The sequence below is a fragment of the Muscardinus avellanarius genome (assembly GCF_963383645.1).
Source record: "Muscardinus avellanarius genome assembly, chromosome: 9".
NCBI lineage: Eukaryota > Metazoa > Chordata > Mammalia > Rodentia > Gliridae > Muscardinus > Muscardinus avellanarius.
This window is the reverse complement of record NC_137795.1, coordinates 25,838,777-25,862,837: the sequence shown is the minus strand read 5'-3', so window position 1 is coordinate 25,862,837 and position 24,061 is coordinate 25,838,777. Positions and strand designations below refer to the sequence as shown.

Sequence of the window (24,061 nt, the reverse complement as noted above, 5' to 3'; positions counted from 1 at the left end):
AGAATATATCTGTGCCATTGTTTTTGTTCTTATCCTACTCTGCCATTGCAGAAGAATTTGGATGCCTGAGTTAAAGAACTTCACCAGTGTTTATGATGGTCTCCTGACATTACTTTTTGGAAAGACACTGTTGGAGCTCTAGATTTTAAAAACCATGGGAGCTTATACTCACGAGTGAAAAAGAAGAGGTGCTTCATGAATGTTCTTGTTTCTCTTTGATCATATTATCTGAATTCTGTTACCAGGGGGTTGGGATATCCTTAGAGTCTTTGTTCTATTGCCAAATTAGGCTGGTTTTCTCAAGTTACAGGTTTTAATTATGGTCCTATTCATTGACAAAAACCTAACTTTTGTCTTTGGCTTGCAAATGTGACTAGCAGAACAAGCCCACAAGTGAGTCTGCAGTGAGCAGCACAGGAGACCCGATGCACAATAAGCGGTCCAAGATCAAACCTGATGAAGATCTGCCCAGCCCAGGGGCACGGGGCCAGCAGGTAGGACCCCGGCCAGGCTCGAGCCCAGATTGCCTTTCCAGTGAGAACTTTGAAGAAGAGGGTTCTGAAGTCCATCTCTCCTCTTTCATCTTGCTAGACAACAGCCTTATTGCCCATATACAAATTTTATTGTCTGGCCTGAGATGAAGACTCAAATCAACACACCTGAGTCCTTCGAAGAATTCTTGAAATTCTTTGTATTTGCCATGCTGTGAAGCTGCCCTAGAAGACTAGAAAGGAGTATGTCCAGGAGCATTAGATGCTGTGGTTCCTAAGCCTCAGACCACAATAATATCCTTGGAGATCAGAGGCTAAACCCTAAAAAGCCCACAATGCACCTCCCACAGTCTCCAATAACAGAGAAAACAGAAGTACTCATAAACCATTACTCAGGATTATAAAAGAAAAGAAAAATTTATATTCTGAAAAGAATTGAAACAACTCAACAAAATAGAAAAGCCAGCCTTTGGAATAAAAACTCTATGACCTAATTAAATTCTCTTATGGGTTTTGTTTTGTGTTTTTGTCTGTTTTAAAGATAACATTTTAGTTTATTTTCAGCTTTGTATTTGGGGTATTCTTCAACTTTTTATCATCACTAGAAGTTAGGCTGTTGTCTTGAATCATAAGTTTAAAAATATTCAGAAGGTATGTGTGGGAAACCCAAAAAAGTACACACAAATGATTCCAGGTGTTTATCTTCTTTAAGTTACAAAACCTTATGAATAGACTTGGGCTCTATTTTATTCAGGGAGGGAGACAGATCAAAATCAAATTTCTCCCTTCTCGTCTTCCTTCCCATTGTGTCTGATGTTTTTCTCTTTCTCCCCCAACCCCCACTTTTAGGAACAGCCTGAGGGAACAACCCTAGTCAAGGAGGAAGGAGACAAAGATGAGAGCAAACAGGAGCCTGAAGTCATCTACGAGACAAACTGCCACTGGGAAGGCTGCACAAGGGAGTTTGACACCCAGGATCAGCTTGTACATGTAAGTGAACAGTGTTCAGGAACTGGGCCTGCAACTCTGTGACCTTTCCACAGAGGTCATCTCCTCTGACCCTGCGCTGAGTCAAGTTTCTTAGCTAGCAGCGTTGCAGATTGGAGAGGGCTTTATGACTTTCTGAGAATAAAGAAAACTCTCAGCCACAGTGCTTGACCTGTTCAGTCAGCTAAAGCTTAGTGTAAAATTCAATAAAGTCTTCAATAGAGAGTGTAATGACTCTGATCCTGTAAGCCAGCAAACACTATTTTGAGTTAGGGACTTTGATGGTTATTGAGTAATAGTAAGCTGGACATGAATTATTATTAACCCTTTAACCAAGTTGATTCCCCTTCTAAGACCTAGTAGCAATAGGAAAAAATGTAGGGGTGGAATTCCTTTTTTTTTTCTTATGAACTCTCAAAGCCTAAAGAATTTCCCACTCTTTTATGCATCAATTAGACTCTACATGAAATTAGGTGGATGTTTGAAGTAAACCATTACATAATTTTTTACATGAGCGCAATCCTTGTGGGGTTAATAGTTTCGTGGAAAAAGTTGTATGTGTTTGCAGATGTGTTTAATGATTGTTTGTGTATATTTCAAAACATACATCAGGTTGAGAGCCATAACTTCTTTTCCCAAACCAGGTTCAGATGTTCTACTCGCTCTCCTGTGTATGATTTTGGATATTGCAGTCAGCCTCACCCCCATGCCTCCTTTGCCAATGCTTCATGGTACTTGGCACTTTCTCAAAGGCCAGAGGACTCTCCCTCACAAACGAGATCAAGAGCAACTGACATAGAAGTGCATTTAGAGCATCCAGCATCAAAGATACAGGCTCAAACAACAACTGTGCAGAAGCACAGGATCGTATTTAAGATAGTTTCACCAAGTAGAGCAGTTTCTTCGGCTTTTGATATGATGGAAAATTTGACTGCCTCTGTGACTCATACAAAAATATACACACACATGGGCATACAGTAATACTCATCGTCCATTATTTTACAGTAACTGCATTTTAGGTGGTATATATTTCTGGATAAACATCATCTATTTTGACTAAACACTAAAATATAAAAATTCCTCTCATTTTCTCATAGGCTGTATGTGCTTTTGAAGTCTAACTTTTGCAACTGAGCCTATCCTACCTAATATATCATACACATTGAAGTTACATGGTCATGTTAGATATGCAGCTTGCCAGCTTATGAGAAGCGTTACATATAGAATGTCTTGAGGATTTAGCATGACATTAGCAGGGTCCCTCTCTGTTTTCACTGTTAATCATGTCTTAGTACTTGCATAGGAAGGATTACAGATTTCTGAGCATAGCAAAAACCTAGAAAGTAAAATGTTTTTAATTAAGGAATATTTTCAGATTTTTCCACAAATGTTTTTTTTTTTGCTTAATTTGATGCAAGTATTATTTTTAAATCAAGTCTGACTTAATAGCCCTTTGTTCTTGCTCACTGCTTTATGAAAACCACAAATACATTGTTAATACTAAGAGGAGGGAGTTGGGAATTTATTTTTCAATATAAGAAAATATTCTCAAAGAAACATATCCAGCCAGGCGTGGTGGTGCACACTTGTAATCCCAGCATTCGGGAGGCTGAGACCGGGGGATCACAGTTCACGGACAGTCTCAGCTACTTAGTGAGGCCCTCTGCAACTTAGTGAGACCCTGTTTCAAAATAAAGAATAAAAAATAGATCAGGGGTATAGCTCAGACTTCAAATGCCCCTGGGTTCCATCCCCAAACCTGCAAAAAAAAAAAAAAAAAAAAGAATAATATATTCCATGAATATTCTCAGTGATATAAGAATGAACACTATAAATTAGGAAAATTATTTGTGTCAAAGCTGCTTGCCATTATAAAAAAGTTGGGTGTAGCGCTGCTTGCTTTGAAAACTATTTTCCTGAGAATTTACAATAACATGGCCGGGCATGGTGGCGCACACTTGTAATCCCTGCTCTTGGGAGGTGGAGACAGGAGGATCGTGCAGGTTCAAAGCCAGCCTCGCTGGCTTAAGAGACCCTGTATCCAAATAAAAAAGTATAAAAATAGGTCTGGGAGTGTAGCCCGGAGGTAGAAGGGCTTCCAGGAACCCCAGTACCACCAAAAAAAAAAAAAAAGAAGAAGAAGAATTTACAATAACATGAATAATAATAATTCTAGTTTTTATCACTCATATTTTGCCCTTTTCCTCGTGTCTAAAGTATGAATATTCTGAATTTGTGTGTTTAAATTGATTTCACGGTGCAGGACAGAGGTTCCTTCCTGCTCATGAGTGTACCTGGTAGCATTAGCAGTGGCCTGGGATAGAATAGGTACTTTCTATTTTGTTGACTGAAGGAATAGCTATTTCAAACCCACCTAATTACTTTCGTGGCAGGTGGAATAAATACCAGTTATAAAGTTCACTTTTTTAAGGGACATTGAATATGTTAACTTTTTCTGCTCCCATGGTTTTTCTTGGAGAGAAAATGTTTCATGAATTAGTTGAATTTTCATGCCACATACACCCAAGAGGCAAGGTGTTAAACCATTCTGATGCTCTGCCTTATTTATAGCCATGACCCATTCTTTCCCCCCCTCTTACAGTTAATAGAAAGATTCATGATTCTTCATGGTTGTCTATCTAGTGTCTGACAGTCCCGCCTGCCTGCTAAAGCGAGTCACTATCTATAATTGATATCCTTCCATGGAATAGGGTGCTGGCTGCAATTGAAGGGCTTTGCTGAAAGCTCTTAAATCCTGACAAGTTCTCCCCTTGTTCTGGTTCAGTCGCTGAGCTGCACGGTTGGAATTCCAGAGTTATTTGAACTTGGTGCAAAAAGGAGACATGTGTTTCACATTAGCAAATCACAAAGTTGAAGAAGAGAATTAGGAACTTGGCTGAATTTACTGCCAGGTAGTCTCATTTCCAGTGTAATGCACTCCACGTACTCTTGAAAAGATTACCTCGCCCATTACTGTCCAAACAGATGGGCTAAATACTGCCTTTCCCTTCTCTTCCCCTTTATTTCAAGCCCATCTCCTTCTGCAGTGGGTGTTTATTCTAGGGTTGCTGATAGGGTCTTTATCACTGGGATGTTTAATTAATTTATCTTCCCAGCAAGATAATTATAATTAGGCTTAGTTGAACTCAAGCTAGTATTAAGTTTGCCATAAATTTACTTCTGTGACCAGAAGATAAGACGATAAATGTATATTTTTGTTGACTAGATTTTTGTTGTACTTTGTCCCTTTCTTGTCATTTAAAATAGAAGGGAACAAGAAAGCAAGGGGGATATATAGTACAAATATTATGTTCAAATACATTTGATTAAGACTGAATTTATTATTGATATGTCAAGATGCTAGTATTTCCTCTTCCCTTGACTGCTGAAAGACATGTAACCTTACATCTCAAAATATGGTGAAAGCCTGGGTTTTCCCTTCAATTTTAAGTTAACCAGACTCTTGTTGTGTGTAACATTACAAAGATGTGAATCTTAAATTTATTTAAGTGCGAATCTGAAAGCTACAGGGCATCTGTTTTCAGTGTTGTTTAGCTTTGTTTTGGCTCCTTGTGCTGTTATGTAAAGCAGCACAGCCTGCCTTTTCACGTGGATGAGAAGTGTTTCCTGTCCTCCTGAGACCCTTTTTCCTCTTGTTTTAGTTTTGTCACAGAAGTAAGTTCTATCTTTGATCCTTGAGGGCTGCAGTGTCTGAAATATGCTCATCTGCAGCACAACTTCATTTCAGGTTCTCTGAAACTTGCATGCTTTGGTGGTAGAGAATAACCTTGTGTCTCTAACAGGGTCTTATGAGGCTTTTTAAACAGAGAGGGGAAAAATAAATGCAGAGGCTGTGCATCTCAGAGTGGAGTCATCACTGCTAGATGGCTAATTATTCTAGAAGGCATCACTGCTTAGATCAGAAAGAATAATTACCATACTGCCTATCCACCTGCTTGGTATGCCCCTCCAACTCTGCCCTCGGCTTGAGCAGTTCAACCTTCTGTTTCTGTTTTTAAAAAATCTTGAAATTCTTTCCAAAGATCTCTAGAAAGTCATATAAAGTCATATTGTTTTTAACAGCTTTATCCATAAGCCTTATCCCCACCAGGGTGGCCCTGCAGAGGGCTATGGCAATCACACTGGGGGTATGTGTGTGGGGCGACTTCTGCCTGTAGGGCAGAAATGCAGAGGATGTGAGGTATATTTATATTAGCAGCCAACTTCAACTGGGTGGCGTTTTAGTCACTGTAATTCTCCATTTGTATATTTTAAACTTTATGTCAAAATTTTCCTTTTTGTAAAGTGATTAACCACCTACTTACATTTTAAATACTTACAGTATACTGCAGAATTTTGATCTTTAAAAGTATGCTGAAGTTTTCTTTATCAAAAGAATACAGTTACAAATACCTTTGCTGCCACTTGGGAACAAATATTCTATATATGAGCAGCATGAAAATGGAAGGCTTTCACTTAATATCATAGAGGTTTATATATAAAGAGATAACATCTAATTTGTGAAGAATTGATGTAACCAGAAAATACAAGGAAGAGTTAGGATGTGAAGACATTATTTTCATATTAATACCAAGTTCCTAAGTTTTTATTTTAAATGTCTTCCCTCTTAACTTTGATCACTTTGCTAAAGGTGCATCATGCATCTTTACCAAAGATAAAATTTGATTTAAGATGTGATAGGGGATTCCCAGTTCCAAAAAGACCCTAAGAAAAAAGATGTGATAGGGGTCTCCAGTATGAGGTAGAAATTAGTTTTGTGTGCACATGACATCTAAATCTAGGAATGAGTGGAAATTTTGGTCTTATTTTTCTCTTATGTGGAGTTGCCGCTTAATTTAGTTTCTCTAATTATTATTTGGAAACATGGCATGTAAAATATAGACTAAAGATTACAAACTTCAAAGCCATCTTTTGACAACTTTGCCTTTGGGGTCAGCAGCTTTGTAAAATTGCTGACTAAATTGTACCCACATAAATTATTTCCATGAAAAACACTCAGGAGATGGAATGGAGGGCCTGGTGTGAGGGCTGCGTGGTCCACCAGCTGAATTCTGAATTTCCTTTGGCCCAGCTAGAATTCAGAATGGCAGTCCCATCTCTGCCCTGACTCTTAGGATGACCTCCGTGGAGCCATTTGACCCTTTCGAACGTTATTTTCTCACTTATCATACTGTGAAACAGCCGTGAAAATAAACACTGTCCCCAATGACGTCCAAGGCCAGGCAAAGATCACATGCAGGAGGCCTAATGAGAAGCAGGCAGAGGGTCTAAACAAGGTCACTCCATCTCTACTTGTTTTATGTGTTTGTGTTTTGTAGGGTGGAGTGGGGGAGGAGAGTGGATTTGTGCTGTTGGCCTTAGTGGCTTCTGTGTGTTAGCTCTTAAGGCTTATTTTATATTAGTTATTGCTAAACTGGGACACACTTCACTGAAGCCAGGAGGTCCCCTTCTCATGAATGGTCTTTGGCCAAGACATTGCCCCTTCTTGGACCTCAGTTTTAGTCAAAGGAAGCCAACATATTGAATTGTATAGTCTTTGGGGTAAGGATGGCAGATAGGTTCCAGCTCAAGTGCCATCCTTACCCCAAAGTGCTGTGCTGAGCCCCCCTTTCTGCTCCAGCCTGGGAGGGATGGAGTTGGGGAGGAAACTGCTCTCATTTATGGGTGACTGCACCCAGGTGGAGCTTAGGAACTGGCATGTATTGGTTACTTTCTTCCATTGGTTCATCTCTTCAATCCCTCCTGAAATATTTAATCAAAATCTTAATTGAGTAAGTGTCTCCTCCATTTAGGGAACATTTTCATACTAAAAAAAATTTTAATTACTTCTGAGTAATACTGTAGGTGACATTCTGGATTTTGCTAATCATTAGTTCCTTCGAATATTGGGTGTGGATCCACTTTGTACAAGAAGCAATCATGGTCACTTTGGGCTAGGCTTTATACCTCACTTAAATATACTTGTTATAGCAGATGTTGCTGGCACAATGTACAGTATCCTCATCTTTATTAGAAAAACTTGGAGCCAATCTTAGTAGATCAGCCATTTGCTATTCATTAGAAGACTCACAGAGCCCTGGTGTGTGCCTGATAGGCTGGGACAGCTGTGTGGTACTCAGCCCAGCACAGAAGTGGGCACATTTAAAACAGGATTTACTTAGACCTTGCAGGACTGGTCTAAAATAGGGAGACATAAAAGCATTGTAATCAGTATGAAACAGGACACAGTGGTGCTCTCATTGTGCAGTTTAGAGTCAAGGGCTCAGAAGAAGGGGGAGTTCATGAGAAAAAACAGAAAAGAGGCAGGAAGGAGAGGTAGTGGCAAAGCAGATTGTGTAGGTAAACTTCTGAGGCCTGATTAGTTTTCCTGTTATTATTTGTAAGAAAAAATAGCTCCTGATCTGAAAGAACACTACTTTTGCTTAATATTCTTATCTGGTAGCAGTATCATGTGAGTTTTGATGCTGATAGACCTGGGTTCAAGGCCTGTTTGCCCCCCCCTAGATATAACACATTCCCTTCAGACCCTCAGTTTCTTTGTCTGTGAAATAAACATAAAAATAGTATTGACCTTGTAAAATAGTTGGGGAAATTAGCTTTAAAAATATATATATGCATATATATACATATATACACACACACACGGGGGGGGGGAGAGAGAGAGAGAGAGAGAGAGAGAGAGAGAGAGAGAGAGAGAGAGAGAGAGAGAGAGAGAAAGTAAAAACGAAGCCAGGAGTGGTGGCAAATGCCAATAACCCCAGTACTTGGGAGACTGAGACAGGAGGATCACAGGTTCAAGGCTAGCATGCAGTAAATTAGCAAAAAATAAAATAAAATAGGGCTGGAGGTGTAGCTCAGAGGTAGAATGCCCCTAGGCTCAATCTGCAGTACCAACAAAACAAAAGAATGTAGTGATATTTAGGGTGCGCTATGTTCATGCTTGACACCTGTCAGACATGGCTTAGGTTTAGTATTCAGGCAGTGTTCAGGTTAGCATGTCAGAACGAATTAATAAATGTTAAAGGCATTGAACAGGCCTCCAGTGCACAAAAACTGGAGGTTGTCTGGTCCCTCCTCCACTCTCAGTGATGCTGTGTTAGATTCATAGACTCATCCTCTTCATGCACACTTCTAAAGACTCTCCTTAGTGATGACCCTAAACCAAGTTGTTTCTACCTCAAGGGACAGATCACCCTCACTGTGGGCTGTCCTGTGCCTGATAAGATGCTTAGCAGTAGTATCCTTGGTCTCCACCCACTAGAAGCCAGAAGCACCTCACCAAACATTGTCACCTGTCCCCAGGGGTCCAAATGGTTTCTAGTTCTACCTTAAATCTTTTCTCTTGCAGTGGAGATATATGTTTATAGAGTCATCTTTATGAATTATATACATGAGTCATATGGAGAATTTATTTGTGGTTATGGATAATACAATGAAATGCTGGGGTCTCTGACATTTCCATAGATTAGAAATATAACTACAAAATGATTCATTCGTATTACATGTTTTCAAAATCACTAACATTTTAATCTTATTTATGATTTAAGAAACAATTTCTCCTACTTAAATGTACTTTTAAATGTTTGTATTAAAAAGAAAAGATCTGATTTAGAAGTCTGTATCAACAGGTCATTTAAACACATGCATATGTGGGGTGTGTAAGTATAAATCGTCAGAGCTTAATTTGAAAACTACCTTTCTAAGATCAGCTGCTCATTATTTCTCAGCAAGATCTATAACCAACCAGCCTTTTTCTCGGAGGAGAAATTTCATTGTTTGTTTGCTATTTGCTTTCCAGCCCAAGGGAAATCACTCAGACTCCAACTTCTGAGGTCTTGGCATGCAGGGATGGGATCAGGCTCCTGACCTGACATAGACAGAGCTCCAGAAACAAGGCACTTTGAAGATTTGGGAATATTTAGGCTTTTCTGGGATTAGCCAAATACTGCCATGCGTGATATTTTTTCCTGGAACACTAGTGTTGGTGAAAAGACTATATATATATATATAGGCCAAGACTGTAAACTTAAGCCATCTCACCGTACTCTATCCAGTCACCATAAAAAATGGGCAGTCATCAGTGAGTAGGGACTCTGGAAAGAACTGGATGGTGTGTTAATCTGCCTTATTCCTACATTTTCCAAAAGCTGTCTGACTTTGAGTAAGTCTCTCTACAATTTTAGTGTCAACTTCTCACCTGTGAAGTGAAGTGGAGATAATACTCACCCCACTTTCTTCATGGGGTGTTTAGCTTTGCCTTTTTTTTTTTTTTTGGTGGTGGTACTGGGTTTCTGGAAGCTCTTCTACCTCCGGGCTACACTCCCAGACCTATTTTGTATATTTTTTAAATTTGGAAACAGGGTCTCTTAAGCTAGCGCAGCTGGCTTCGAACCTGCGTGGTCCTTCTGTCTCCGCCTCCCAAGGGCAGGGATTACAAGCATGCGCCACCACGTCCGGCTAGCTTTGCTTTTTATTTATGAGTTTAAAAGGAGATCAGATTGTGGAAGTGCTGTGTAAACTGGGGAATGTTTTTTTGAAACATAAGGAAAAATAGAATCCATGAGAAGCAGTGTTAATAAACCCACTTTTTAGTTGAGGAACGAAGACAGTGGAAACTTTATGAAAACTGAACAAGAATAGGAAATATGCCATTGATTGAGATGTACAGGCTCCCTGTGTTGGCTGATGATCCTGCCTGCTGCAATATATCACCACCACCTGCTGGCCGCTACACAAATTGCAGGCACAGTATCTATAAGAGGAAAGCCTCATGCACGTCAGACCTAGAGAGCTGGGGTCTGTGGCGTTGGGGAGGACGAGACCTAACACATATACCTATGATATCTGCCCCTTCATGTAAGGGCATCCCATAGTGCCAGTTGCTAATAGTGATAAACAGGTACAAGGAGGGAAGTGGGAAAACAAAAGTGGAAGAAGCAATGAAAGATCTGTGGAGACTGGAATAAAACAGTGTGTTTAAACAGAGGCTGTTGCAGAAGGTGTTGGCTGTTCTATGTTGAAAAGACAACAGGAAGGAGTTAATAGCACAGAATTTTATATATGATTATGGCTAATATTATATAAGGCTAGAGTTTCTGACATTGCCATGGATTAGGAATATAATTACAAAATGACTCATTTTGTACTTTTTAGTTGAAGCGTGGTGAGTCATCAGTTACTGCAGGGCCGAAATGTGTCTCTGGAAGGCAGGAAGGCAGTGGAGGTGAGATTTAAAGAGCAGAGGAGCACTGTCCTAGGGAATGGGGCTGCTAGACGAGAAGTCCTGTAACCAAATGGAAAAAAGAAGAATTAATTGTTTTAAATGAGCAGAATGATTTGAGCCTTAGAGATTTTTAAAAGGATTTGAGCCAAGCTTTACAGAGCCCCAGAAGCTGCAAGTACAATGTCCTGAAGAAAGCATGGGTGCGGTAGGGCAGGGCCAGAAATGAGACCCACAATGGAAACTATTTGAAATTATTTTTTAAGAACTTGGAAGAATATTTATGAGATGTGTCACAGTTACAGTTCAGGCAGTTGATGTGGATATTCATATGAAGTTCGAAGGGTAGTCAGATGTTTTTTACTTGGCTGGCTGACCCCCTGGGAGTCAGTTTTGCCCATGGGACTCCTGTCCCTTACTTGTGTAACCTCACTCCTGTCCCTTACTTGTGTAACCTCAGGATCATTTATTAATTAAGGGCCCTGAGATTCAATCCCCCCCCCCCTCTCTGCACTAGGCATGGGACCCAGGGGGATTCTACTTCCGAGCTACACCCTCAGCACTATTTTGTATTCTTTATTTTGAAACAGGGTCTCACTGATTTGCAAAGGGCCTCTGCTAAGTAGCTGAGGTTGTCCTGGAACTTAGATTCTCCTGTCTTAGCCTCCCAGATGCTGGAATTACAAGCATGCACCACTACACCCAGTTTCAATTGTCAGTCTTTAAAGTAAATGGGAGGAGAGGAGAGGAGGAAGGCTGAGGTTAATTGATTAATGAAGGAGCTACATCCAAATTGGTGTAAAAATATAAATATACCATGGTTAACCTGGACACTCAATGTCGGGGGGGAAGTAGGGGGTAGGGTACCAAACAAGCATATAGTCTGAATGTATGCCATTCTCAATATGTTCCACATAAAAATAAATTAATTAAAAAAACAAAAAGCTGGCATTACTACTTGAAAAAATAAAGAAAATAAAATTAAGAGCTTGTAAAAAAAACCAAAAAAACAGAATGCTTGTCAGCCACGTGTGGTAGGCACATCTGTAATCCCAGTGACTCAGGAGGATGAATAGTTAGAGGTAGCCTGGGAAACTTAGTGACACCCTGGTTCAAAATTAAAAATAAAAAGAACAGGGGATGTAGCTCAAAGGTAGATCACCATTGTGTTCAATCCCCAGTATTATAACAATAAGTAAGGAGAGGATTACCTTTAATAATTAATGAGAAATGCCTACTATAGTGCTAGTCAAGATTTTAGGGCCAGTGAGCAATGATTACATTGGGGTTATTATAATTTTTTCACTGTTTTATTTTTTTGGTGTGCTTTATTTCCTAGTTATAAATACACAACCTTGAGTTCTAAAAAGTGTCTTCCTAATCAGAACAACAAAACGGTGCCAGCTGGCTTCCACTATAGCCAGAGGATTCTTTTGAGTTGGTTCTCTCGCTCTCGCTCTCGCTCTCTGTCTTACCTTGCTCTCTGTCTTCCTTCTCTCTGTCTTTCCTCTCTCTTTCCTTGGTGGTACTGGGAATGGAACCCATGGACATTCTACCTCTAAGCCACACCCCTATTTTATTCTTTTATTTTGAAGCAGGGTCTCACTAAGTTGTAAAGAGCTTCATTAAGTAGCTGAGACTGGCAGCGAGCCTGTGATCCTCCTGTCTTAGCCTCTGGGTTGGTTATGTCTATGCACTACCTTGTGGCTTCAGCATGTGCGGCCTATCTCCAGGAGCTCTCCAGAATGTGTGAGAGCCCTGGTTCATGAGAAGCAGGTCTTCCCAGTGGCTTTCCCTGGAGGCAGCAGAAAGTTCTTATACCTTCCTTCCTCTGGTGCAGTTTCCACTGCAAGATAAAGTAATCAAGCTGCAAATGAAACACAGCCCTCACTGTATCCCTCCTTGTGTTTAGCAGAGATAAACTTCAGTGGAGTCTCAGTACTCAGCCATTTGGCTTCTGGCAGCAGCTTTAATTGGTAAAATGCAGATTTTTTTTTTCTTGATCAAGAAGGGATTATTCTTGTTATCAGTCCAGAGCATCTTATTTCAAGATGAAAAGCCTTTACGGAATTACAGATGCCAGCACTTGTACAAAGCTTTTTTGGCGATTGACAACTCAAAGAGAAAGTATGATTTATTAGCCTATAATGGCTAACCCTGAGCAATGGTCTAGGTCCTACTGATTTGTGAAATTGCTTAATGTGAGCTGCCTTTTTATGCCACTCAAGCACTAGGTTACGCAAATAAATGTGGAGTGTACATTACATAAAATGGTATGGTAGAGGGGGGTGAAAAGAAGGTGGGGGAGGAGGAGGGTGGCTTCTAAAAATCCATCTTGGCGGTGCCTTTTACAGTAGTTTGGCTGATAAGCCAGCAGAGGAAAGATTAATAACAAGGCTTGTTGCTATCAGTACCTGCTTGTCGATTCTCTGTAACAGGGCTGTCTGTTCAGCATGGAAATTATTGATTAAATAAAAATTGCTATTAGATTGTGATGTGATCCATAATCACAAACAATGGTGGACATTCCTCTTTTAGATCCTCAGCCATGCATCAAGTTGTTTCTTTTTTCTTCCCTCACTGTAATTTATATTGAGCTGACACTCGGGCTCATTAGGTTTATCCTTCTGCTCAGAGGCAGGAGCAGTGCGACCTGCAGGAAGTGGGGGAGAGAGGAGGAGAGGAAGGCCAGGCAGGGCCCTAGGCGTATTCCTTGGCCTAGCGTAGAACTCCTAGAGGTTAAATACATATAGCATGAAATGTGCTTCTTTGACCATTCGAAGTGTACACATCAGTAGCATTTCACTCACTTACAGTGTTGTGCACCCCTCACAAATATCTAGTCCCAGAACATTATTTTTTTTTGGTGGTACTGGGGTTCCTGGAAGCCCTTCTACCTCTGGGCTACACTCCCAGACCTATTTTCTGTATTTTTGAAACAGGGTCTCTTAAACCAGCGCGGCTGGCCTCGATCCTCTTGCCTCTGCCTCCCAAGCGCAGGGATTACAAGCGTGCGCCACCACGCCCAGCTAGTCCCAGAACATTTTCATTATAGCACAGGGAACGTATACCCATTAAACAGTCACTTCTCATTCCCTCCATCCCCAGGCCCTGTGAACTACTCATCTGCTTTCTGTCTCTATGGATTTAACTGTGCTGGGTATTTCATATGAGTGGAATTATATACTTCTGTGTCTGCCCCTTTTCATTTAATGTAATGTTTTCAAGTTTTGCATCATTCTCTTTTATTCCTTTTTATGGCCAAATAATATTTCATTGTGTGACTCTATCATGTTTTGTTTACTCAGCATTTGAGCTGGGGTGGGCATTAGTGTTGTTTCCACTTTGGGACTATTGCATTGTTAATGACATTTATGGGCAAGCTTTTGTTTGAACACTTGCTTTCATTTCTTTTGAGGTTGGCCCTAGGAATGGGGTTGCTGAAGCAGAGGTTAATTCTCTGATTAACTTAGTTAAGAGATTGCTAAACCTATGGCAGGTGTTAAGCTGTCCTGTGTAGGCTCTGATTTCTCAGGTGGTGTCACCTCCAACTCCATTAGTCCTTTAGAAGCACTCCCAAGTCCACCTCTCACAGCATTTCACACACCCCTGGGCTGCGGGCTGGGCAGGCAATGCAGCCCCTTCTGACGCTGCCTTCTGTGGGCACACAAGTATCATTCAGAAACAAGCTCCATATATCCACATGTCCTCTCTCCCAAACAGGGTGAATAGCAACTGCTAAACCAAATTCAAAGACAGAACACTCCACACATTAGATCTTGAGAGCTTAGTCAAATAAAATAGACTGGTAGGTTGACTGAACTTTATTTCTAAATAGAAATTTGAATGAATGTACTTCATACTCTGTTCAGTAGGAAAGGACATAATCCTCTTAAATTGGTTATCTTGTTTCTTACTTGTTGGACATAACTGTTGTCCCTTCTAACAAATACAGTGGTAACCAGAAAGGCCTACATAAGGTCAATACACTGGCTAGTGAGAGGTTGGCTTCTGATTAATTAGTTCATTTATACACAAATTTATTTGCAGTACTGGGGATTGAACCCAGGGGCATTTTAGCTCTGAGCTATGCCCCCAACCATGTTTTTTATTCTTTATTTGGAAATAGGTTCTCACTAAGTTGCAGAAGGCCTTGCTAAGTAGCTGAGGCTGGCTGCGAACTTGTGATCCTCCTGTCTCAGCCTCCCAAGTACTGGGATTACAAGTGTGCGCCATCACACCCAGCTCACAAATCATATTTTTATTTATTTATTTTTGTGGTACTGGAGATTGAACCTAGGGGCATTGTACCTCTGAGCAATACCCCTGGCCCTGTGTTTTTAGTCTATATTTTATGTTTAAAACAGGGTCTCCACTAAGTTGCAAAGGGCCTTGCTAAGTAGCTGAGGCTATCCACAAACCTCGATCCTCCCATCTCAGCCTCCTGAATGCTAGTATTACAAGCATGCACCACCACGCCCTGCTCAAATCATATTTTTAGATGACTGCTTGGCTCATATAATGAAGGTTTAGCCTGTATACTTTTTAGCTATTAGATGTATACATTCCACTGTCCCCCACTCTACCTACCTTACCCCAGAAAAGACAGCTTCTTCCCCCCTTGCTCTCCAAGCTGCCTCACATTATCTCTTATCTCTGTATATTTATTGCAAATTGGATACCATTGAAAATAAATATAAACCCAGGCATGGTGGCACATGCTTGTAATCCCAGTACTTGGTAGGTTGAGACAGGAGGATCCAAGTTCCCAGCCAGCCTCAGCTACTTACTGAAGCCCTCCACAACTTAGTGAGACCCTGCTTCAAAATTAAAGAATAAAAAATAGGACTGGGAGTGTAGCTCGAAAGTAGAATGTTCCTGGATTCAAACCCCAGTACCACCCCACCAAGAAAAGAAAGTAAATACAATTCTTCGTCACAAGCTTTAGATCCCTTTATCAAAACACAGGTGAAAATCAAAAGCCCATGTAGGCCTGAACTTGTTGACTCCTGCTAAATTGTAAACTCAAGAGCACGCACCTGTACTTGCCTGTTGAGAGGACATGCACTGTGGATTATACTGAACTCAAAGCGAGAAGCAAGACGTGGGGAAAGCAGGCATTTTAGAAATAAAAGATTGACATTCTACCCATTTCTGCCCCATCCTATTGTTACTTAATTTCACCTGATAGAAGCTTTTCAAAAGGAATAAGACAAAGACGAGAATTTGCCAGGGAAGGAGAAATAACTAGCAGGTCAGTCTTATGGCATCTCATACAGTGTCAGCTACAGAGGTGCAGCTCAGTATGAATCCAAGCTCCAAGGTGGGCCTGGTTAGATAGCAAAAGACCATGGAGAAGGCGCTACAAGATAGCTAAGGTTGCTCAAGAAAGGCACTCTGAGCAATCGCAAATCATCTGAGAAAGCAAACATGGACTACGAAATATTTAGGTCCCAATGGAATTCTTTGGTAAAGTTAGATTTTAAATGAAATTTTAAAAGTACTCACAGAGAAATAAGAAAGAGGATGACACAGATTTATCCAACCACAACTGGTTTGTTGGTGCAGCACAGTTAGCCTGATTAAAAAAAAAGCGGGTCCACAGAAAGAGGGTCCTGGGGATCTGAGAAAAGGAAAGTGATGCCACCTGGGAACTGGTGATATGGAATTGGCAAATGGCAGTGAAAACAAGCAGCCCCTTCCAACTCGGGTCTTGCCCTTTGTGTCAGTAAACATTCATTCATTTGGACATGATACTGGGGAGGCCTGGGCTATCCTGAGGTTTCTCCTCTTCTGGGACAGAGGAGCAAGAGAATGAGGAAGAGGCCCTATCCAGTTGAAGTGGGAGGCATCACTGGCCGACACAGTGGACCAGAGCACAGCAGGGTGGCAGCGTCTAGATAGCAGACAGGATTTCTTTATTCTAGAGGACTGAGATTCCTTACACATGTAATCGTGAGCCAGTACCAAAATGTTTTTTTGTTTTTTTGTTTTTGGTGGTACTGGGGTTCCTGGAAGCCCATCTATCTCTGGGCTACACTCCCAGACCTATTTTATTTTTGGAAACAGGGTCTCCTAAACCAGCGCGGCTGGCTTCGAACCTGCGCGATCCTCCTGTCTCTGCCTCCCAAGCGCGGGGATTAGAAGCGTGCGCCACCACGCCCAGTGTACCAAAATGTTTTTGATCATTCATTTAAAGATGGGTGAAATGCCAGATGAAAGAGGTGTGTCCTTCTGTACTATTAAGGTTGCAAGAAAATGAATCCTTAAAGTGATAAGCAGAAAGTTTCAAGTCAATTTTAGAAAAAACTATATTTTATTGTTAAAAATGCTCTGTCCTATTTCAAGATAAAATAGTATTCCTTGAGACCCTGTGGTGAAGTTCGCCAAGAAAAAATCACATTAGTCCCTACTGATGTTTTCTTTGGCATTGTTGTTAGACTGATTGGTAAGAAAAATGCAGTATCTATGGTATGCTGAGACTTAAGCAAAATGTTTTATAAGCACTATGGCCAAAGCATGGAAAAATGTGGTGCAAAACAGCAGCTCAGAGATGCAGTTGCTAGGTGGATGACATGGGTATGTCTTGGCATTGCTGAGGGAGCTGTTTCTATTAGTACAGAGTTGTGGGCTTGGCCCCTGGCCTCCATCTGCCTAACAGTTTGATGTGTTTGTTTTCAGGACAAAGTTGTGGAGCACAATTATCATCAAAGTTGTTTGTGAGGAATTTTCAGTTAATAGCTGAATCGGGATCCTCAAAGATCTTGAAAAATCAAAACACTTAACTGGTGCCAAGGAGATTAATATTATGATAATAAAAAGAGGCCTTTAATTAACTCTATGTTCACTATTACTAGGCAGTGTGATTTGCCACCAAAACAAGCTTGTGTATTTCTCATCCACAGAAATAGAAGCACACTCTTACAGGCATGCTCAAGCAATTTCTGGAAGATAGCACTTCACCTAGCATTTCACATTCTAGACATACACTGAGTTATAGTCTTTTGATCAGATAGACAAAGAGCCAAACAAGCTTTGGTTAGAATGGTTGACAGAACCAGGGAAGAGAAGTTTTGGGGCTTGAGGGTGGACCTAGAGAGCCAGGGCCATGATAACTGCCTCCTAGTATTTGAGAGTGGTTGGCTTTTCTTGTGGAAGCTGGATCTGGCTTGTCTTCAGTGTATGGACCATAGATCCAGTGCATAGAAACCATAGTGAGACAAGTTTAGGTTTATCTTAGAAAAACTGAACAAGAGTCAGCCACAGTGCTATACCAGGAAAAAGTGTGCTCCTGACCTGGAATGGGAGGCATTTCACTTTGACACCCCTGAGTGCTGTGCAGGAAATGCAGAACACCTGGGGGAGCTGGACTAGATGAACTCTCAGTCCTCCTCAAACCTGAGGAGAAATTTCCTTATCCTATAGGAGTTTCTTGCAAGTCAGTTATTTACCCAGTGTTCAAAGAGGGAAAGGTTGACATTTGTTCTCAATAAGAATAATGATATCTTAGTTTTATAATACTTCCAACCATCTTCCTCTCCATCCAGTTCAGGATTTGCTTTGGCTATTTTAAATATACCATTTTTGGAGGCAGTGGCAATGGCAGTGGCCAGTACTCAGGGGAGGCAGAGATCTGATGCATTACACCTGGAACCTTTGAAGTAATGACCCCAGAGGCAGAATGCTACCACCACACACCCTCGAGAACATGGGACAAATGGTTGGGCGAAGAGGGTGCTCAGATTAGAGCCTGCCAAGGGGTGAGGCTGGCGACGGACACAGCAAAGCTGGGATTGGAGCCTGTCTTGAGGCAAGGCCAGTGCTGGAGCCTCTGAGGCCGGGATCGGAGCCTGCCGAGGGGTTAGGCCGGTGCCAGGGCCAATGGGCGGCATCGGAGCCAGCTGTGAGGCAAGGCCAGTGCTGGGGCCTCCGAGGCCAGGATCAGAGACTGCCAAGGGGTTAGGCCGGTGCCAGGGCCAATGACCGGTATCGGAGCCAGCCATGAGGCAAGGCTGGTGCTGGGGCCTCCGAGGCCAGGATCGGAGCCTGCCGAGGTGTTAGGCTGGTGCCAGGGCCAGTGGCCGGCATCGGACCCTTCCATGAGGCAAAGCCGCTATTGAGGCCTCCGAGGCTGGGATCAGAGCCTGCCAAGGGGTTAGGCCGGTGCTGGGGCCAGCGAGGCCGGGATTGTAGCCTGCCGTGAGTCAAGACCGGTGCTGGGGCCTCCGAGGCTGGGACTGGAGCCTGCCGAGGGCTCAGGCTGGTGCCAGGGCCAGCGTGGCCAGGATTGGAGCCTGCTGTGAGGCAAGGCCAGTGCTGGGGCCTCCGAGGCCGGGATCAGAGCCTGCTGAGGGGTTAGGCCGGTGTCGGGGCCAGCGGCCGGCATCGGAGCCTTCCGTGAGGCAAGGCTGCTATTGAGGCCTCCGAGGCTGGGATTGGAGCCTGCCGAGGGCTTAGGGCACTGTCGGGGCCAGCGAGACCAGAATCTGGGCCTCCCATGAGGCAAGGCCGCTGCTTGAGCCAGCGAGATCTGGATCAGTCCACCGGGTACCCAGGCCACAACTGGGGCCGTCAAGAGTGGGATCGGTTTTTGCAACGCAGCATGCACAGAGAAATATCGCAGACAATTAAAACCAGATGCTTCCTCTAATCAGCAATAACTAGGAGGAAAGGGGCAACAGGAAGAGGTCGAGCTACAGAAAGGGCCCTATAGTGAAGCAATTAAGGTGACCAATCAGAGGGTATGGAATAGGGGAGGATGGAGCCTCTTTAAAAAGCAGGAGGTACATAAACATATGTATCAAAGTTAATCACCAAACAAGCATGGGATGGAGGGAGGGGAAGGGAATGGGATGGGGACTGGATCAGGGCTAATTGGATGATGTGTGCTTGTATATCCTCTCAAGTCTTATATTCCAATGTGATATATGATTGCAATGCACCAATAAAAATAAATAAATATACCATTTTATATGTAAAATATATCTATTTTACATAATACTATTTAAAACATATATTAATATGTTTTTGGTATAAACATATTACTAATTAGAAAAACAAGCTAAACTAACATACTACTTGAGAGGATAAGTCTTTAAATTCCTCATGTAACAAACCTAGGTAAAATTGGTGCTCTGAGGTCTGTGCCTTATAACCCAGAACTCCCTTAAATCTAAAAATTTCTTAGCCAGGCGTGGTGGCACCTGCTTGTAATCCCTGTGCTTGGGAGGCTGAGACAGGAGGATCACACAGGTTCGAAGCCAGCCTTGCTGGCTTAAAAGACCCTGTTTCCAAATAAAAATATAAAATAGGTCTGGGAGAGTAGCCCGGAGGTAGAAGGGTTTCCAGGAACCCCAGAACCACCACCCAAAAAAAAAAAAAATATATATATATATATATATATATATATATATATATATATATATACACACACATACATACACACATACATACACACATACATATATATATATACATACACACACACACACACATATATATATATATATATATATATTTATTAGGGGTGTAGCTCAGCAGTATAGCACTAGCCTAGTGCATGTGAGACCCTGGATTTCAACCCTAATATCACAAAATCAAGACAGTTGGATAATTTTTTTTCTTATTTTATTTTGATATGATTTGTCCTGCTATGAAGATTATGTATACAGTTTTCTATTAGAAATGTTTTCCCTTAGAAATGTTTCAGTCATATGTACTAAATATTTTTACATCCTATACATTTTATTTTGAGATTCTTCTAAAAGTGCTAGTATTAAGCCCATTGAGAGGTAAATGATTAGCTACTTTTTAGGATATTAGGAAAGAGACTTTTTCCTCAATAACTACTTCATTTCTCCCTGGGCCTTCTACTGAGCATAGGAGGCTTAGTCCTTTGTATCTCAAAGGAGATATTAATGTGATCATTCAAAAGTTTTTAAATCAATTTTCTTTTTGGACTGCAATCCTGATCAGAGTATGTCTTAATCTCTCAATCTTGGTTTTTTTTTTTTTTTTTTTTTTTTTTTTTTTTTTTTTTTTTTTTTTTTTTGGTGGTGATACTGGGGTTCCTGAAAATCCTTCTACCTCTGGGCTACACTCCCAGACCTATTTTATACTTTTTTATTTGGAAACAGGGTCTCTTAAGCCAGTGAGGCTGGCTTCGAACCTGCATGATCCTCCTGTCTCTGCCTCCCAAGTGCGGGGATAACAAGCGTGCGCCACCACGCCCGGCTCAATCTGCTTTTTGCATTTATTTCAAGCACAAGAGATTTTGAAGTGAACTGTTAACTTTGATGTCTTCACATCCTTTCTGTTGTATAGCAACATGAGGTTATTTTGGTTTTTCTCTTTTCCTCCCCTTCCTTTACAAAATCTCCTTTCTTAGCCTCATACTCTTGATAATTCATATCTCTCCATCACCCCATCTTCTGGATAGAACTATCTCAAGAGGTGTTGTTCACTGTTTAGTTAGCTTACCAGTTCCTTCATTCTCTTCCTTTTGGGAATCATGAGATAACAATGGACATTTCATTCTGAGTTAGCCAAGGCTGAGCTAAGAACATTGGTAAATAACTCATCTGCTACCTGGGAAACCCAACACCACTTCAGAAACCCAAGAAATGAAATGACAGAGTTATTAATTTTACTTTCAGTGTGCTTTAATCTGAAAGTCTTGAAAAGTGTTAAGAAACTTAGACATTGAAAAAAGAATAAAAGAACCAAATAAAAAACAAACTTTTTTAAGTACTAAGGAGTACTTCATGAAATGTACTTAACATTGTTCCCTTAGCCATTTCCTTTAGGGATTCTAGAAGCGTCAGAAATGTCTTCCGTCAAGTTCCCTTAGGAACTTGAGGTCCAAGTGTTTGGTTTGCTTGAAGTCATCAGTGTTTCCTTTGGAATAATATATTCCCAGCTTGGGACTAAATCTAAATGATTCTGGCCACTGAAATTAGGAGTTTTCAGGATTTTCAGTTTTGGTTCTTGTTGGGCCCTTTGCATCACACTCCTTAAAATACCTGTGAGAGTATAAATGGGAACTCACATACTATATTTGTAAGTAGTTAAAAGACGAAAGTCAGGATAATAGACTGTTACCTGTGTAATGACTGGGGAAGCCAGGTCTCATAGAGAATTTCTGTGAGTGTGGGGCAGGCGTCTCATAGCCCACCCCTCTCTCCCCACTGCTGGCTCTGGAGAGGAGTGAAGATGCTATCAGCGTGTCTAGGACCCATCCCTTCCCCTCAGAAGCTAGTTCGTGCTCGTTGGGGCATACCTACTGGGGATGATGGCAAGGCTTGTCTTCAGAAGAGGGAATCCAAAAAGAGCCCTGTCACTGCAGTGGCAGTAGGCTCAGTTTCTATTTGACCAGGGAATTCCAGAGCCCCAGGTGTTGAGTTGGATGAAGAAATGGGGTTATGTTCATCCTTTGTGTAAGGTTACATGGCTGGAATGAGAACCTCTAATTCAGTGTTATCAGGGTATGCACTGCAGCCCAGCTGCACAAGGCTCTCTAACTTAGTATTATCAGAGCATGTGCTGCACTCCAGCTACACATTCACCAACTGCCTGTAGGCTGTTGTGAGATGCGGAGGCGGCACCAAATGCAAACCAAGACACTGCTTTCTTCAGCAAGAATGTCTCAGCCAGGAAGGGTGTTACAAGTCTGCAATCTAGTACTTGGAAGGCTAAGAGAGGAAGATCACACGTTTAAGGACAGCCTCAGCAACTTAGTGAGACTCTCAGCAAACTACAAAGACTGTTTCAAAAAACAGCAACAAAAGTCTTGCTTCAGAAAAATGAGTGTCCATTCACCTGCACAGGGTGCTGAGCTGGCTTGCCAACAGACCCACCTCCTCGTCTTGTCAGTGTGAAGTGGGCGTCTCCTGCCCTTTTTGTTCCTTATCAGTAGTCCTTTGCTCATTAGTGATTGGGTGCCATCATGATGTGGCCCCAGGACCGCCTGCGCCCTGGTCACAGTTTCTGAACCTCTGTGGTGGGGGACTTGGGAGTCTGTGTTTCTGACAAGTACCTAGGTAGTCCCTGTGCACACAGCAATCAGAACTGTCACATTGGATTTGGAAAGCACCAGAGCTCTAAACCAGGCAGCCTGGTAGATCCTTGTTCTGGGCAGCATTGTATTTACAGCTGTTGTCTTTTATGTACTTTCTTAAGTAACTACTGTTTGCTTTCTGTCCCTGCATATGTACTAAGCTTGTTTTGTTATCTTTTGAGGTACAACATATTCGAATTGGAGGCAAATGGCTAAAATACCTAGATTCTTTGTGGTAGAAGCACACATTTGGTTTAATTCTAAGAGTCTTAACATCATTTGGCTTGAGGAGACCATGAACTTGAGGCTTTGACAAGGAAAGTGATTTGAGACCTCCACCCTTCACCCCATCAGGTTCCCTAACTTAGTAGGCAATCCTAATCCCTCTTTCTGCCCCCTACTCTTCTCACTAGGATCACCCTTCTGACTGTCTTTGGACTTAGAAGTAGAGATGAGTCAAAAAAAAAAAAAAAAAGGAAAGAGAACTGGAGTTGAAGCCAAGTGGTAGGAAAAGAAATATTCTTTGACTTCACCCCCTTCCCACCATAGGCTGCCATGGCCGAGCAGAGGTGTCTGGGAAATGACTGAAGGAGGTCTGTGGAGCCCAGCAGCTGGGCATTTTTCCTAGGGAGCATTTATTTGTTCCACTCTGACATGTGTACAAAAGGGCAGCTCTGACTCTCTGTGGGCCACAGGACTTAACAGAAGGCCAGTCCTAGACAAGAGTACGCGTCAGTAACCACTGGGAGGTGCCCAGGGCTCTCGTGGAATTTTAAAGTGCTTCTCCTGGGAGTGGCTTCGTGGCCATCGGACGCCATAGGCCTCCTGTATGTCACAGAATTAACCATTGCAGTGTGGTTATTCATCCAGGGCCTCCTGCTATGGGCTTGTTAATGCAGCGAATAATTACAGAGGATGGCAAGGGCCTAGGTTTCTAGCATTTGATTTTGTTTCAAAGCTCCCTTGCTTCACTGGAATGCTTCATTCCATCACACTCCTGACTTTTCCAGACCTGTAATTTGGCTCTTGGGAGTAAGTGCTTTGTCTGTACTCATAAAATGCTATAAAGCTGCTGGCCTCTATAGATGTATTTAAACTCAAAGACTCATTTGGCTCTAACATGCTGGAAGTTTCTTTCAGAATTTGTTCATTGCAGTGCAGTATAAAGTTTAAGAGGATTTTTTGGGGGTAATTAAATATATGCAATTAATGAAATGTGTGATGGACCTTCCTATTAATTTTCATGACCCAAATAGTATTTTTCTTACATATCTTTTCCAGCCCAAT

At 41.8% G+C, this 24,061-nt stretch overlaps 1 protein-coding gene across 1 annotated transcript in view; it reads left to right on the top strand.

Moving 5' to 3' along the window:
• GLI3 (GLI family zinc finger 3) overlaps positions 1–24,061 on the top strand; it is a gene marked incomplete at both ends in the record, with an annotated part of 292,363 nt that overhangs the window by 222,421 nt on the left and 45,881 nt on the right. Inside the window, 2 exons of the mRNA XM_080701835.1 lie at positions 381–494; positions 1,341–1,481. Of these exons, the coding sequence (XP_080557961.1) occupies positions 381–494; positions 1,341–1,481 (255 nt within the window). The remainder of the gene's footprint in view (positions 1–380; positions 495–1,340; positions 1,482–24,061) is intronic.